The sequence below is a fragment of the Cyclospora cayetanensis genome, unplaced genomic scaffold, assembly GCF_002999335.1.
Source record: "Cyclospora cayetanensis isolate NF1_C8 unplaced genomic scaffold, CcayRef3 CcayRef3_contig_186, whole genome shotgun sequence".
Lineage (NCBI taxonomy): Eukaryota > Apicomplexa > Conoidasida > Eucoccidiorida > Eimeriidae > Cyclospora > Cyclospora cayetanensis.
The window spans coordinates 65513-78481 of record NW_020312132.1 but is presented as its reverse complement, the minus strand read 5'-3'; the positions used below and the strand labels follow the sequence as shown (position 1 = coordinate 78481).

Genomic DNA, 12969 nt, shown 5'->3' with positions numbered 1-12969 from the left:
GGTGAGCAGGGGAGAGTCGATGCCTCAAAACTGTGTGAGTCAGGGCCTTCATGCGAGCGGCTCCGCAGAGAATTAAGAAGAGACGCTTCTGAGCACGTAGTCCATTTCTTTGGCTGTGGAACTGGTTTTATATTTGCATTTAGACTGAAGTTAAGTCGACACAAAGCAGAAACGGGCATATATCAAAAAGTTCGCTGATATTCTCAATAATACTGAAGTGCTAGCAGGCCTTCCCATCTGCAAGTCATCCTGGGCACCGTATTGAGCTAATCGTCAGGTCAACGCCAAACTAAGTTTCGTGTAAGCGGACACCTTCACAGTCTAAAGAAAAGACAGAGCAGCAGGCGATTGATTTGCGGAGAAGGCAAAGTTCAGGATAAGTGTAGTGCTTCATCCATGGTATTCATACAGAACCTTATCCCCATAAAACAGTCAAAACTCGTTGACACGCAGCAGAAACCATTCGCACGATTTCCTGTTGCGCTACTCTTGTCATAAACCTGGGGAGTTCCGGTTTAAAAAGGAGAAAAGAGCTCGAATTTGCGTGATTGCACCCTCCTAGCACCCATAGCTTTCGTTTTTATTTGCGCTGCATCCTCTGAGCACGCAAAAATTTCCTTTCCATTTGTGCGTTATAGCGCTCCACACAGGTGCACTGCATTTATGTTTGCACTGTGGATATAATCCTAGTGTGCATCGAGTAGGCTGTAACAACAGCCAAACACTTTCTTGATTTATAAACTGGTTATTGGGCAATCTATCTAGTGTACTAGGAAGCGCCCTGAGCCCAGCTTTTGGCACGCTGCAGCAAGCACAAGAGCGAGCTTCATGACGCATTTGCCAGGGGGTGGATGCCTGAAAGCCACTGCAAACTTAGCGTGTTTCTTCCAGGAATAGGGTTTTTCATAGACTTCCGGGTGTCTGATACTAAAATTGCAAGATCCGGCAATGGTCTTCGGGCATGAGGTCATTGAGATAAAGGAATATCAAGCACTACAGCGGCTTCTTGTATCATTAATTCCATGTGAAGAAAAAAAGATTTTTTAGATTTGATGGAGCACCGCACTACAGGGGACATCACGGGAGGTGTGATAGGCGGGCTGCGAAGTCCGAGAGGAATTTACCGCAGCTTCACTCTCTCTTCCTACCGGTGCTGTACTAGTGGCAACTAATTTCAGTGCCTACATTTCACGCGGTTTGAGCTTTCGGAGGGATAGAAGGGACTTTACGGCCCACTCCATAACTCCCAAGACTGGCTAGCAGCTGAGCCAAGCATGCCCAGACCCCCTGGTCCACAATGCTCAGTAACCCCGGTGTGCGCTGCGGCGGCAGCACATGTATCGAAGGCTGAAGGCGAAACATTCATTACAGTAGCTGCTATCATATCAGTGTAAGGAGGACGACGCGAAGGAGGATGAACAGCCCTTTTTAATCGAACTCGGGGACCAGACCAGCACAAATGCCGAGGCACGCGCTGTATCTCTTCTACGCAAAATTTCTTCCTCGATGATGATACCCCGCCTACTCCCATTACCATTTTGAGCGCCGAAAACAGAATTACACACAGGAACGAGCGAAATATCTAGCATTCGCATATATTGTACGACAGCAACATCAGGCCCCCTCTCGATCCATCAGAGGCAGGCTTCAATGGGCATGTCTTACGCAAATTACGGAGCACCAGAAGCGACAACAGAAACAAGAAAGGTGGTATCGGGAGTATCACTGCCAGTAGGTGTTACATCAACTCCGGCATTGACGGGAGGCCGCGCACTACCAAGAACGAAGCTGCTTCGATTCACGACATTTGTAGGAAGAGTACCAACCATATTTCCCAGAGATGGTACGCATTTGTTTTGACTCAAAAACCACATGTGAACCTCCCTCTTCCCCCGATATGCTGTCACAGGACGCAGGTGAGCCTTCTCATGGACATGCTCGACATGAGCGACACCATCATTCAGGCTCCTCTGTTGCCTCCTGGAGGGGCTTCCGTGGAAGCTCTACAATGACGGGAGCTCCTGCGATCCTCTCGATGAGCTCGCATGATTTTGTTCTGCTGGATCGCTTGGAGCGTCGCGTGGACGCGCAGAGTTTTGCAACCGTTTTGAAAGCCTACTTGGTTGTCAAGAACAGGCTTGCGGCGAGGCGTGCAGACAGGGAGTTTAGGGAACGAAGGCAAGGCAGTGGAGCAGGAGCTGAAGCGGGAGGTGTGGGTTCAAGGAATTCCCGGTACAAGAAGATAAACAGCCGAGTCGCCCTGATGGATTCCAATGCAGAAAGAGCAGAAGTGGCTGGATCCCATATTGCGAAACGCCCCAGCGTCATTCGTCGTCTGTGGTCTTTCAAGAAGACTAGCTCCAAAGGGGACAGTGGAGGAGACGCTGCGCGAGGACGGGCTTTAGGAAATGGGGCAGTTTCGAGGCCTTCAGAGTCTCCTACTGAACGGGCAGCGGCTGTTCGGGCACAAGGAGATTATCCAAGATCCCTGGCGGAGTGGGAAGCAGAAGAAACCTTGTTGGAGCAGCGTCTGGCCTTCTTGGGGTGCCGCACAGTCACGGCAGTCGGCGACGGGAACTGCCAGTTCAGGTCGTGCGCATTCGGACTATTTGGTTCAGAAGACTGGCACAAAGTTGTACGGAAGAAAGCAGTTCGCCACATGCGAATACACACGCAAGAATATGCGGACTTTTTTGAGGGGCCCGCCCTGGAGGTATATTTTAAGGACATGGAGCGGAGCGGGACCTGGGGTGATGAACTCACGCTAAGAGCAATAGCGGATGCTTTCTGCTGCACTATACACTTAATCACTTCAGCTCCTGCTGGCTGGTATCTTCGCTACGACCCAGAGAAGGAGGGAGAGCAAGTCGTTCCCAAGAGACATCTCTTCCTTACGTATATTTCTCCTATACACTATAACGCATTTTACCTAAAAAACGATCTGCGCTGAACGGTGCAGTCACCCCCCGTGCAATGATTGCTTCGCACAACACGCGAATGAGTCCATTTTTACACTTGACTTTGCTTGGCGGGGTTGCGAGGGGACGAGGGATTTAGGCGCGGGGGAGATGGGCAGAACGAACGGGCGCCACGCAGCTTGTCTGTTTATCTATTCCATTTTTCGCTCGTGCTCCACGGGGTGTGCTCTGGCTGCACTTTCTTACCAACCTTGGATCCCAAGGGGCAGGTTTGCCTCTACTGCGTGGTGTGTTTCTACCCAATAATGGTGGTTGACGCTACTGCTGCCGTGAACTTTGGCTGTTGGAGCGGCAATACCACCGAGGCCCGCGCAGTACACAGCATCGGAAAAAAGGACAAGGGCAGATACGGGTGTGTCTGTGTATGGATATCTATGGATGGTAATGAACAGGGTAGCAACAACGAGCACCACTGCGGATGTTGTCAGTGGGTCTCATTGTTGCTTCAGCTCTCAACAAAGCTGCAGTAGCTTTTTTTCGTGCGTTGATACATTCCTCCCCTTGCCGGTTGATCGTGCGCCCTTCAACGACGCTATTTTTGTGGTTCTTTTTGGTTTAAGGCTTAGAAGCCACGCCACGGCTGCAGTGTAGTGATGCCCTTAAAAAGCAGGCCCAGAGCAGACAGGTTCGAGCTCATATTGGGGTCACCGGCCATCCCGATCGCGCGTACAGCCAGTAGAGGAACTCTGCATCATTCGGGCAGACGCACGCGTCGCAAGCACAGAGGCGTGAGAGGATCCTCCCATGCAGGGCTTAGAGAATAGAGACTTGGGTGTATGGAAGGCCTGTAAACCGGGACGCGCTAGCCAGAGCAGCAACAGCTGCATAATAAAACACGGGGGAGAGTGCGAAATACACTGCTGGGGAGGCAAACCAAATGCAGAGTGAGAGGTGGACTCGGGAGCCGAGGATGGCAGCTCACTGCTCTAAGACGACGTGAAACTCTCCCGGGAACCGGCCGTCCGTTATTTTGGAAACATTCGGCAGAAACTGACGAAGCGCATGCAGCAGCACATCGTCTGGTAGGGATTTAGGGGATCGCCATTGCAGCGCAAGGCAAAGATCCGCGCACTCAGAAACTTTTGTTGCCGCTTCCGACGGTGCTGCTGTTGCTGCTGGCGAGGCGGCCTCACGGGCAGCGCTGCTGCTGCTGGGCTGATCTTGGCCTTCCTGCTGCAACGCATTGAGTCTCAGGTCGTTGAGGATCTTGAAGGCACAGCAGTCGCCGTGCCTTTCTCTGTATTGCTTCCTTATCCGCAGCCCGCAGCCTAAAGCTGAGTGCCGACACTTTACGAACTTTTGCATGTTTCTGTACCTGAGCGCTCCACACCACACCACCACTCGGTGCCCCTAGAGTCTGCGCGCCTACCCCCGCCCCTTCCCCCCCTCCCTCCCCACTAATAAAGCCGAGGAGACTCCCAGCAGCATCATACTTGTACAGCAGGAGGGCTCAATGGGATAAGTCCTTCCGCTTAGCCTCCCCCCTCTCCAAAGCGACTCAAGAAGGGGTCACCAGGGGCCCCCTTCAACTCTGAAGCCTAGCGAGAGGCCCCCCCCACTAGGACAAAGCGCGGGCGGCTGCTGCCTGAGGGGAGGGTGTCTGTGTGTGTGCGCGCGGGAGGATTCGAAGCTAAGATGTGCACACACCTGCATCGCGGCTCGTGAGTCTGTAAGAGTTCTTCAATACCCCGAATTTTACAGCCCGAGAGATAGTGAGCACAGCAACGTACCGCCGGGTTGAAACGGCACCGATTCTCGTGGAGCGATGCCTGTGCCGCAACAAAACCCGCAGCAGTACAGAAAACAGAACGAGATAACTGCAGCAGCAGCGGATGAGCATTATCCGTGTGTGAGGGTAAGGAAAGTGCATCAACAGCAGCACGCAAGGATCGTCGCGGCATAGAGTCTCTTGGCGCCTGTCTCAACACCTGACCTCTTTCCGCAAAACGGGGGTGCTGCAGCCAGCATCTCTGAATCTACAGAAGATGAGGACGTTGGGGCATGTGGCCTCGTGGGCTTCCACTTCAGAAAGGGGGCCCTCCACGCGACAGCCGCCTTCGTAGCCGAGACAGCGGACCCTCAAGGCTCGCGTCTGAGGAAAAGGTGCGCAGGAAGCTCGAGTTGAGGGTGAAAATTGTTCGTAGAAGGAAACAGTATGCTGATGTGGCTTAGGAGAGCGTCCCACAGGTATGTGTGCATGCAGATTCACAAGTATCCTGAAAGGTAGAGAGCAGTGCGAGAAACAAGGAGGCAGGCAGGAGGAACAAGGAGTGTCTTCAGCTAGAAAGATCATTGGATAGGCATCACAAAGTGCACTTTGTCTACGTGCATCGGCTGTAGTGCAATCGCTTTTCTGCAAATACCGACAGTGCGCAAGTTTTTGTTTCGTCGCCCTCCTTACCCTAGCAGATCTCTCGCCGGAGATGCTGCTGATTCCCAGGCCCGCGTTAGCCGACCTGCACATGGGGCAAGCCGTTGACTGCTGATGAATGATGCGGGTTGTAATGTGGCTGTACAGACAGTGGAGGCAGAAGGAGTGGCCGCAACGCGTGCTGCAGTTTGCAGCCCCGTCGTAACATATCGGACACTTAAGCTCCTCGGGCACCTCATCCACATACGTCCGCCGCACAGGGACCAGTGTTCCCAGGAAGCCAGCAGGGATTGCTGCTTCAGCTGTGGATGCAGATGCCGCCTCCGTTGTAGGGGCCCCTGGCTGGTGGGAGGCTGCAGATGCCGAGGAAGAGGAAGAAGCCCCCATTGATTCGCCTGGTAGCGCTGCAGCATCGATGGCAGCACCAGAGGCACCCGGACCCGTCATTTTCTATGAAGTTGCTTCGTGTAGTGCTGCTGCGTGCGAGGGCTTTTGAGGTGTATGGCATGGGCGCATGCTTGAGGGTCCACGATGCAGGAGGAGAGCCTTTCAGCAAATACAAAAGCGAAATGCGCCGAAATAATAGAGGGAGTATTTAGGGTGTAATTGTTGGCAGGAGGCAATGAGGGGCTCGGGTGGTGGGTGGGTCGGTGGGTGGGTCGGTGGGTGTTGTGGTACCTAGAGCAACCAACTCCTTGGTGAGGTTGCTGCCACAACTTGCAATAGGCACCTCTCCATGAAGGCCAGGCGGAGTTTCACGGTTTTTCTTTAACGTAAATGTTATTTATAGCCTTCCGCTCAACATCAGTCCATGTAACTCCAGGCTTTCTTTGCAGGGTGCGGGGGGAGTGCCAGAAAGTGGCCAACGAGCGTGAGTGCAACACCACTCACTCATGCAGCGAGTGGGTCCTCCCGTGATATCGCTACCCCTGTTGCTCTGCTTGACTAAATACTTATGGTAAGGGTTTAGACGCATTGTAGAGTCAAAGTCTGGAACCCCCCTGTGTGCGTACCCTAACTGTAAAGACAAGCCAACCGATACGTTTTTCCTCAACTGGACTGGGGGCTTGGGGCCCCAGCTGGTGTGACCAGAGGGCCCTTCTTCGCCGAAGCACTCCTTAACATCCCACAGTTAGAAGCAAGAGAAGGGTTGATAAAATGCGCGCGCGCACAGTTGCCCGCGACTCCCAGAGTTCCGCTGTAGGCGGAGAGCCATGAAGTGTAGGCTTCGGGAAGCAACACAACTGAAACCGAATCTGTTTGGGGCGCTGCATCGCGCTACCAGTGCTCCCAAAGCATAAATCACATGTAGAGGCAGAGTCTGGCGACACCTTTGCCAGCCCTAGTGCTATCTGGCACCGATCCAATGCATATACTAAGATTTGGAAGTAGGCTTGTCTGAAGCAAAAGAAACACGGGTTTCGTGCCTGGTCTGATACTTTAGTCCCAGAGTTTAAAAAAGATGCACATTCGACGGTGAGCAAACCTCACGTGGATGCACAGCCTCGCTGCATTTCCGTGCAGTGACCCCACAAACACCGCGAAATCCCTACGAAATACTTTCTGCTACTGTATCCAGTTCACCGCAGCGCCTATCCGCATAAATTCGCCCGTGTTCCCACTGCTTTGCAGCGATCAGCAACACTCGTCCAGCTGGGGAGTCCTCATCGTGGTAAGGAAGCTCTTCCTGCCAATGAGGCCTTCCAGCACGCCGCAACGGGAGATAAGACAAGTCCTAAACAAACAGCAGAAGGGGTCCACATAAGAATATCTGGTAAGCAGTAAAGAAACGCCGGGGACACATGCCTGCCTCCATAGTGCGAGCAAACAAGCAGAAACCGCAGCAGCATATTTATTCCCATCGGCAAGTTGCAGGCCCGCTACCCGCATCCCCGGAGCAACCTAGACACCCGCACACAAGCGGCAACAGCAGCAATGCAAAAGCGGCACAGCAGGGAGTAGCGCACTCGCATTGCAGCAATCCAAACATTCTATACACATGCAGAAGGGGAGTGTGGGGCGGCAGCTGCAGCACTTCCTCATCGACCAAGAGGGAGAGATCCACAAACACCTGGTGCCCCGCTAGGGCCTCCCCAGCAGCAGTACTGCCACATCCTTCCGTTGCAGCAGTATTACGATCTGATGGATGACAAATGGGGTCCATCTGCGGCTGCATTTCAACACAGCCCGCAGGAAGTCTGCCGGTGCTGCACTTTACTGCTGCTGCCAGTTTTCCAGCCTGCTCACATGCCACCCCTCCACCTTCTGCAGCTACTGCTGCTGTAGCGATCACTGGCGGAATTCGGAGTCGGCCGTCTGCTGCCATCTGCAACAGCGGGAGAGCCTGCAAGAGACCACCTTCCTGGTCAAGGATGAGGAGTGATACAGACGACCTCAGGGCCTTTTCCTGCAGTTTTTGCTGCCTCTGCTGCAGGGGGACTCCGCCAGCAACCGTAACTGCTGAGCGGAAGGCATAGAAAGACACCAACGTGTGTGCATGCACAAGGGGGTGCTCCAGCAGCAGCAAATGCTGCAGCAGCAATCGCAACTGCCACGCATGCAGATATCCACAAAGTCGCTTGTTGCTGCGCGAGAGAACGAGGGGAAAGCCGTGGAAGGAACATCTGCAACAAACACAACACGCATAAGAACGTTTTTTGTAACTGCTTTTGCTCCTGCTGTCCGTGTGGGGAAGGGGGGGGGGAAGCCTGGCCAAATGGCACTCTAGAACTTCACATAGGGCCGTGATGCCAGTTGTTGCATGACATCAAGAGCTTGCCAACGACTGCCGAGGGTTTATCATGAAAAAAAAACTAATATATGTATGTGTGCGCGTATTTACGTGTCAGCCAAGGCTTTCAGACTCGCGAGGGTGAGGCCTTCGTCAACAGCCACGACGCACACATCCTTCTTCATCACTTCCTCCGCACTCAGTCCGTCGAAACAAACCTGCAGCAGTGTAGGCGGAGACTCACTCACGAAGCCACGACTAAACCTTCTAGATCCCTTTTCAAGCAGAGACCGTGCAACAGCGAGCAGGGGCACGCATTCGCAGACATCCATCCCTCCATCCACACATACAGACAGACATACAGATACACATACAGATACAGGCAGACAAAGGAAGACCGACACAGCCACGCTTCCATGCACACGCCCCCACATGAGACGTGCGCGCACTTGCACACACGAACAAGCAGGAACACGCGTAGAAGGCAGGCCCACGTGTGGATTACTGAGAGTATAAGCGTATGGAGAGTGCTGTTGAGCACCCTGAGAAGGGAAGCGGACCTGGCCCTCATTGAAGAAGAAGGGTTGCTTTTTGAAGCGAATAAGAGCAGCATAGAATCCGCCCTGCTGTGCCCGTGCGCTGAGGAGCTTGGCGAAGGCAAGGGAGAGGAGGAAGGGAAGAGCCAGAGCTGCGGAAGTCTTTGTGACTTCGATCAAAATCACAATCAGAGCAATGTTGGTCTGCGTAACGCCCCCCAGGAAGGAGACGGCTCCCACCAGCGCGTAGGCTCCAGGAGTGGCAAAGCCTCCAAGCGAAGCGGCCGAAGAGGCAAAGACAGGGCGAAGGCGCAACATCAGCAGGCCCAGGAGACGGCCATATGAGGCGCCGATCTAAGAAGCAGCACACAGGTGGGACTGTAGGGTGGCGCACATCGGGGAGGCGCGAAAAGCACAAGGGACAACTCCTCTCGGTGAGTAAGAAAGACACGTGTGTAAGAAAGAAGGTGCATGCGCATACATACGTCGTGCACGCACACAAGAGGGTTGAGGGATTTGCAGGAGGACGAGGTCGAAATGAGCCAAGCCTGCTTGCTGCGCTCCTTGGAACCAAGCAGTAGTCAGCTCGCGCAACACGCCCCTATAACGTCTCCAGAGTGCGTGCTTATTTCAGACGCACAGTGAGAGCCGGGATGAAGATGCCCGCTGGCACCATCAGTCCAAAGGAAAAAACCGTAAGCAGGGTCTTGCACAGCAAGACGCAACACAGCTCGAGGGCGAGACTCGCATCCACGCGGTACGCGTCGGAGAGTGTTGGTCCTTGACTGCTCGCGCTGCTGCTGCTGCTGCTGCTGCTGCTGGCAGTGCTCATGCGGACGCAGAGGTTCAAGGGATCTGCCGATGCGTCTGCGCTGCACCGTGAAAACAAATTCTCTGAAACCACCCCCCACCCCCCCGCATACATACAGATATATATAGATATATATATTTATATACATATATATACAAAGGTGCACTGTGTGCAAAAGACCAGCTTTGTATCCAGTGCTCTATGGCTCAGCTTAGGCGGCCTAAACTCGAATCTCTAATACACTACGCCCCGTGCGAAGGCAGCACCGAGCTTCTGCAGAAGCCTCGCGGCAAGGCAGGCACGTCGCGAAGGAGCTTGCTTACCCAGCAGAACCGAAGAAGTGTGCCGCATCATGGGGAGTGCATGATTCACAACTGCAGAAATAGCGGCGACTAGAGCCGCTTCTGCGACGGGATTAACGGTGCTTCCCAGGAAGGCCTTGTGCAGCCGCAGCCACTTCATGCAGAGGCGTACAAACACGGGGCCTAGAACCCCCCCTAGAACGCCTAAGCATGCAAAAGGAATCAACTCCCAGAATCCATACGTGCTGCACGCACGAGCACACGAGCACAGGCAGGAAGAAGGACATGCACCGGTAGAGAGGACCGCGCGAATCGAGGGAGTCACGGCACAAAAAAGCCGCCGAAAAAGGTGAAGCAGCGCAGAGGGTGAAGATGCACAACCCTGCTTCAATACGCCTTCGCTAAAGCTTTAGCCCGTACAAAGTGTATCGGGTCGATTGAAAGAGAGTCGGAGCGGCCATGGGGTCTAGGCTTCCGAAGGCATGCATCGTGATAGCAGCGGAAACGCAGCAGCAACAGCAGAGCCAAAGCGTTCTTTGCGCTCCTGAAGGATGCCGATCTGCCCGAACCCCAGAGGCACCGAAGGTCCCTAGGCCACCAGCCATCTCCTCAAAAGCAAACAACAAGCCACCAATCGGAGCAGAGAAGGCGCATCCGACGCCTGCACATATCACGCATCACGCAGCATGCAGCAGCCCCTACTAAGCCTCTAAATGCCCGTCCTAGCACGCTATTCAAGTCGCCGCCGTGAAATTTCGCACGCGCGCACCCGCTGCACACGCGGCAAGGAGAATCGCATTCGTGGTTTCGTCTGGATCGGTAGGTCCTAGCGTCTGAGCGTGGTCGTGTCTTCTGCGATTCAGAGAGAGGCTGCGAGTCTTCTGCACAGCCCTCAAGCCGGGTGACGAAGCCTCGAGGGCCGCCTCATCTGTCAGCACACGCCTCCTGCCGGAAAGACACAGCAGCACGAGACTGCGACGAAGGGTGCACCAGTGGGCTGCGGCGCGTTGTCTGTAGCGTGTCCACGCCCGAGGAAGCGCAGCAGCAGCCCACTGGCAGACGCCAAGCAGAAGAAACCCCACACAGCATGCAATGTGCACCATGGGGCCCTCCTTGCCCAAGGACAAGCCACTGCCAACCGCCAGCGACAAGGTCAGCAACTTTACAACGAGCACGCGGGGTGACAGGAACGTGCTGTCTCGGAAGCCGCGCATGAAAACCTTTGTGTCAGCAATCCCTGCAGGCACACAGAGAACGGATCTCGCAGGAACAAGGCACGGCGTACCAGCAAATAGCCACCAACGCAGCTGCGGAGACGTCTGAGGCAGTCATGAGCTGCACCCTCATTACGAGAGAATCGGAACAGGAAGACAGACATAAGTATGTACGTGTATATACATGCAGGGGTGTACAGATAGATACAGAGGGGTCGGTGTACATACATCTACAGAGTTCTGCACGCATGCCTACTTAGACGCAGAGTACATATATCTATGCATGTACATTTATATGCGTGAACCCTACTGGTGGTGCACGCGGCAGTGACGCTTTCAGACGTGCAGTGGCTAATGGGAGTCGTGAGGACAGCACAGCATCGACGTCCCTCCTAAGCCGCCAGCTCCCCACTAGACGCAATAGGGAGGGGTTGCTAAAACACCTACCGGACCCCGCGGCTTGCGGCGCTAGCTTGGCAACAGCGGCAGCAGCAGCCGTGGCAGCACCAACGGATACAGCGACGAATCCAACAAACGCCAGTAAGGCTCCCCCTAAACCTTCGGCCTCAAAGAAAGATGCCCAAGACACCCAGGGGCCCTCGCCTACAAATCCCTCTGGCACGGCAGCAAGGCAAGCCCTAAAATGCGCACACGTACATGTACACACACCCATGCATGCATGCATACAGACATGCAAGTACAGACGTACATATGTACCTAGACACATATGTACGTAAACATGCAGATTTATGAATACCGAGCATGCAAAACATGCACCTGCTGCCTTTTGAACGAAGGCAGCAGCAGGGGAATGGCGTATCCATGGCCGACTGAGAGATTGCAAAAGATGAAATTTTTGCCGGGCCTTAGCCCAAACCACTTTCAAAAGAGGCGACTAAGAGTGCAATTTACTAATCTTCTCCTGCGCTTCAAATTAACGTTTACGCGAGAAAACAAAAAAAGTAACTTATGAGACGTTCTCGTTTGGCCTCACGCTTGAGACTTCAAGAAGGAATGTCTGCAAAACCCGTTGCGCAGGTCTGCGACGAAGTCGGAGCTGAGCTGGATGTACACCGCGGCAGCTGCTGTTGCTATACCGGTTGCTGCTGCGAGGATCCAGACTTCCAGCTTTGAAACTTGCGTTGCCGCCAGTTGCAGCAGGTGTAATAGCAACACTGCGTGCTGGAGCACATGCTGAGCGATGAAGGCGGGAGTTTTAGCAATACACCGCATGAACAGCTGCAGGTGCTGCCTCATGCCGCGGCTTCGCTGCTGCCTATTGCTGCTGCTGCTGCTGCTGCTGCTGTTGCCGCCACTGCCAATGAAAAGCTCCCACGGCGCAACCCACTCGTCTTGCAGCGGCGATGGCTGCTTTTGTTCCTGTTGCTCCTGGTGCTGCTGCAGCTCTATGAAGGAGGATTCGGGCTCTAAACTGCCAGCCAATGCGGAAGAGGGGCTGGCAGGGAGCAGGAAAGCGTCGGCATCTTTCTTCTGCCGTTTTTGTTGCCGCTGCATCTGCTGATCTTGCAGCAAGCTGCACCGCTGACTCCTATCCTGCTCCGGTGCTTCCTGAGGGTGTCTAGGCTGCTGCTTAACCAGTTGTGGCTGCAGCAGCTCAGAGCTCAAGGCCCAGGGAGACGCTGCCATCCCATCATTCCCCGTTGCAGATGTTGCGGCAGCGGCTCCTACGCCTGGGGGTTGCTGTCGTGGAGGACAGGCCGTCCGTGGGGAAGAGAAAGAAGCCTGCTTATCCTCCATGCTGCTGCTGGAGCTGCCGTTGCTGCACCAACCGTAGCACCCCAGCAGCAGCCACCTAAAGAAGGCGGAGTATACAAGAGATGGGAGGGGGCAGAGGGCCCCCTGATGCATATACCTCTTGACACTGAAGAAGAAGCATCAAGAGAAAGAGAATTGGGCTGGGCTGTAGCTAGTGTTCCTCGTCGACTGGCTGTGCATCGTCAGCAGCAGCTCCTGCACAGAGATTCGTGGTCCCTTTGTAGCAGTGCCTATGCTCTATCAGTGCCAT

General features: G+C 54.2%; 3 protein-coding genes across 3 annotated transcripts; 1 reads left to right on the top strand and 2 right to left on the bottom strand.

Annotated features, from left to right (window-relative positions):
• Positions 1–1840: 1840 nt before the first annotated feature.
• On the top strand, positions 1841–2950 carry LOC34623992. Its single transcript, XM_026337490.1, has one exon. It carries the CDS (start codon positions 1841–1843, stop codon positions 2948–2950), a length of 1110 nt encoding a protein of 369 aa, XP_026193275.1.
• Positions 2951–3160: 210 nt separating this feature from the next.
• Positions 3161–5796, bottom strand: LOC34623993. The gene is made up of 7 exons (XM_026337489.1): positions 5745–5796; positions 5380–5651; positions 4912–5070; positions 4626–4747; positions 3901–4293; positions 3557–3664; positions 3161–3350 (listed from the first exon to the last, which is right to left on the bottom strand). Exons 1-7 carry the CDS (start codon positions 5794–5796, stop codon positions 3161–3163), a joined length of 1296 nt encoding a protein of 431 aa, XP_026193274.1.
• Positions 5797–6984: 1188 nt separating this feature from the next.
• LOC34623994 lies at positions 6985–12969 on the bottom strand. Its single transcript, XM_026337488.1, has 10 exons — positions 12889–12969; positions 11938–12644; positions 11391–11581; positions 10499–10966; positions 10310–10390; positions 9257–9510; positions 8641–8970; positions 8192–8298; positions 7317–7934; positions 6985–7084 (listed from the first exon to the last, which is right to left on the bottom strand). Exons 1-10 carry the CDS (start codon positions 12967–12969, stop codon positions 6985–6987), a joined length of 2937 nt encoding a protein of 978 aa, XP_026193273.1.

What these genes read in the sequence shown, in the direction of transcription:
- LOC34623993 (XM_026337489.1), bottom strand. Translation starts at nt 5,796, where the DNA reads ATGACGGGTCCGGGTGCCTCTGGTGCTGCCATCGATGCTGCAGCGCTA. An exon ending in CCCCCGTTTTGCGGAAAGAG is followed by an intron (nt 4,748 to 4,911) that starts GTCAGGTGTTGA and finishes GTTGCGGCACAG; the next exon opens with GCATCGCTCCACGAGAATCG. An exon ending in ACTCACGAGCCGCGATGCAG is followed by an intron (nt 4,294 to 4,625) that starts GTGTGTGCACAT and finishes TGGAGCGCTCAG; the next exon opens with GTACAGAAACATGCAAAAGT.
- LOC34623992 (XM_026337490.1), top strand. Translation starts at nt 1,841, where the DNA reads ATGGTACGCATTTGTTTTGACTCAAAAACCACATGTGAACCTCCCTCT.
- LOC34623994 (XM_026337488.1), bottom strand. Translation starts at nt 12,969, where the DNA reads ATGGCACTGATAGAGCATAGGCACTGCTACAAAGGGACCACGAATCTC. An exon ending in TCCTTCTTGAAGTCTCAAGC is followed by an intron (nt 11,582 to 11,937) that starts GTGAGGCCAAAC and finishes TGCGCATTTTAG; the next exon opens with GGCTTGCCTTGCTGCCGTGC. An exon ending in TGGTGGCCTAGGGACCTTCG is followed by an intron (nt 9,511 to 10,309) that starts GTGCCTCTGGGG and finishes GGGTGGTTTCAG; the next exon opens with AGAATTTGTTTTCACGGTGC.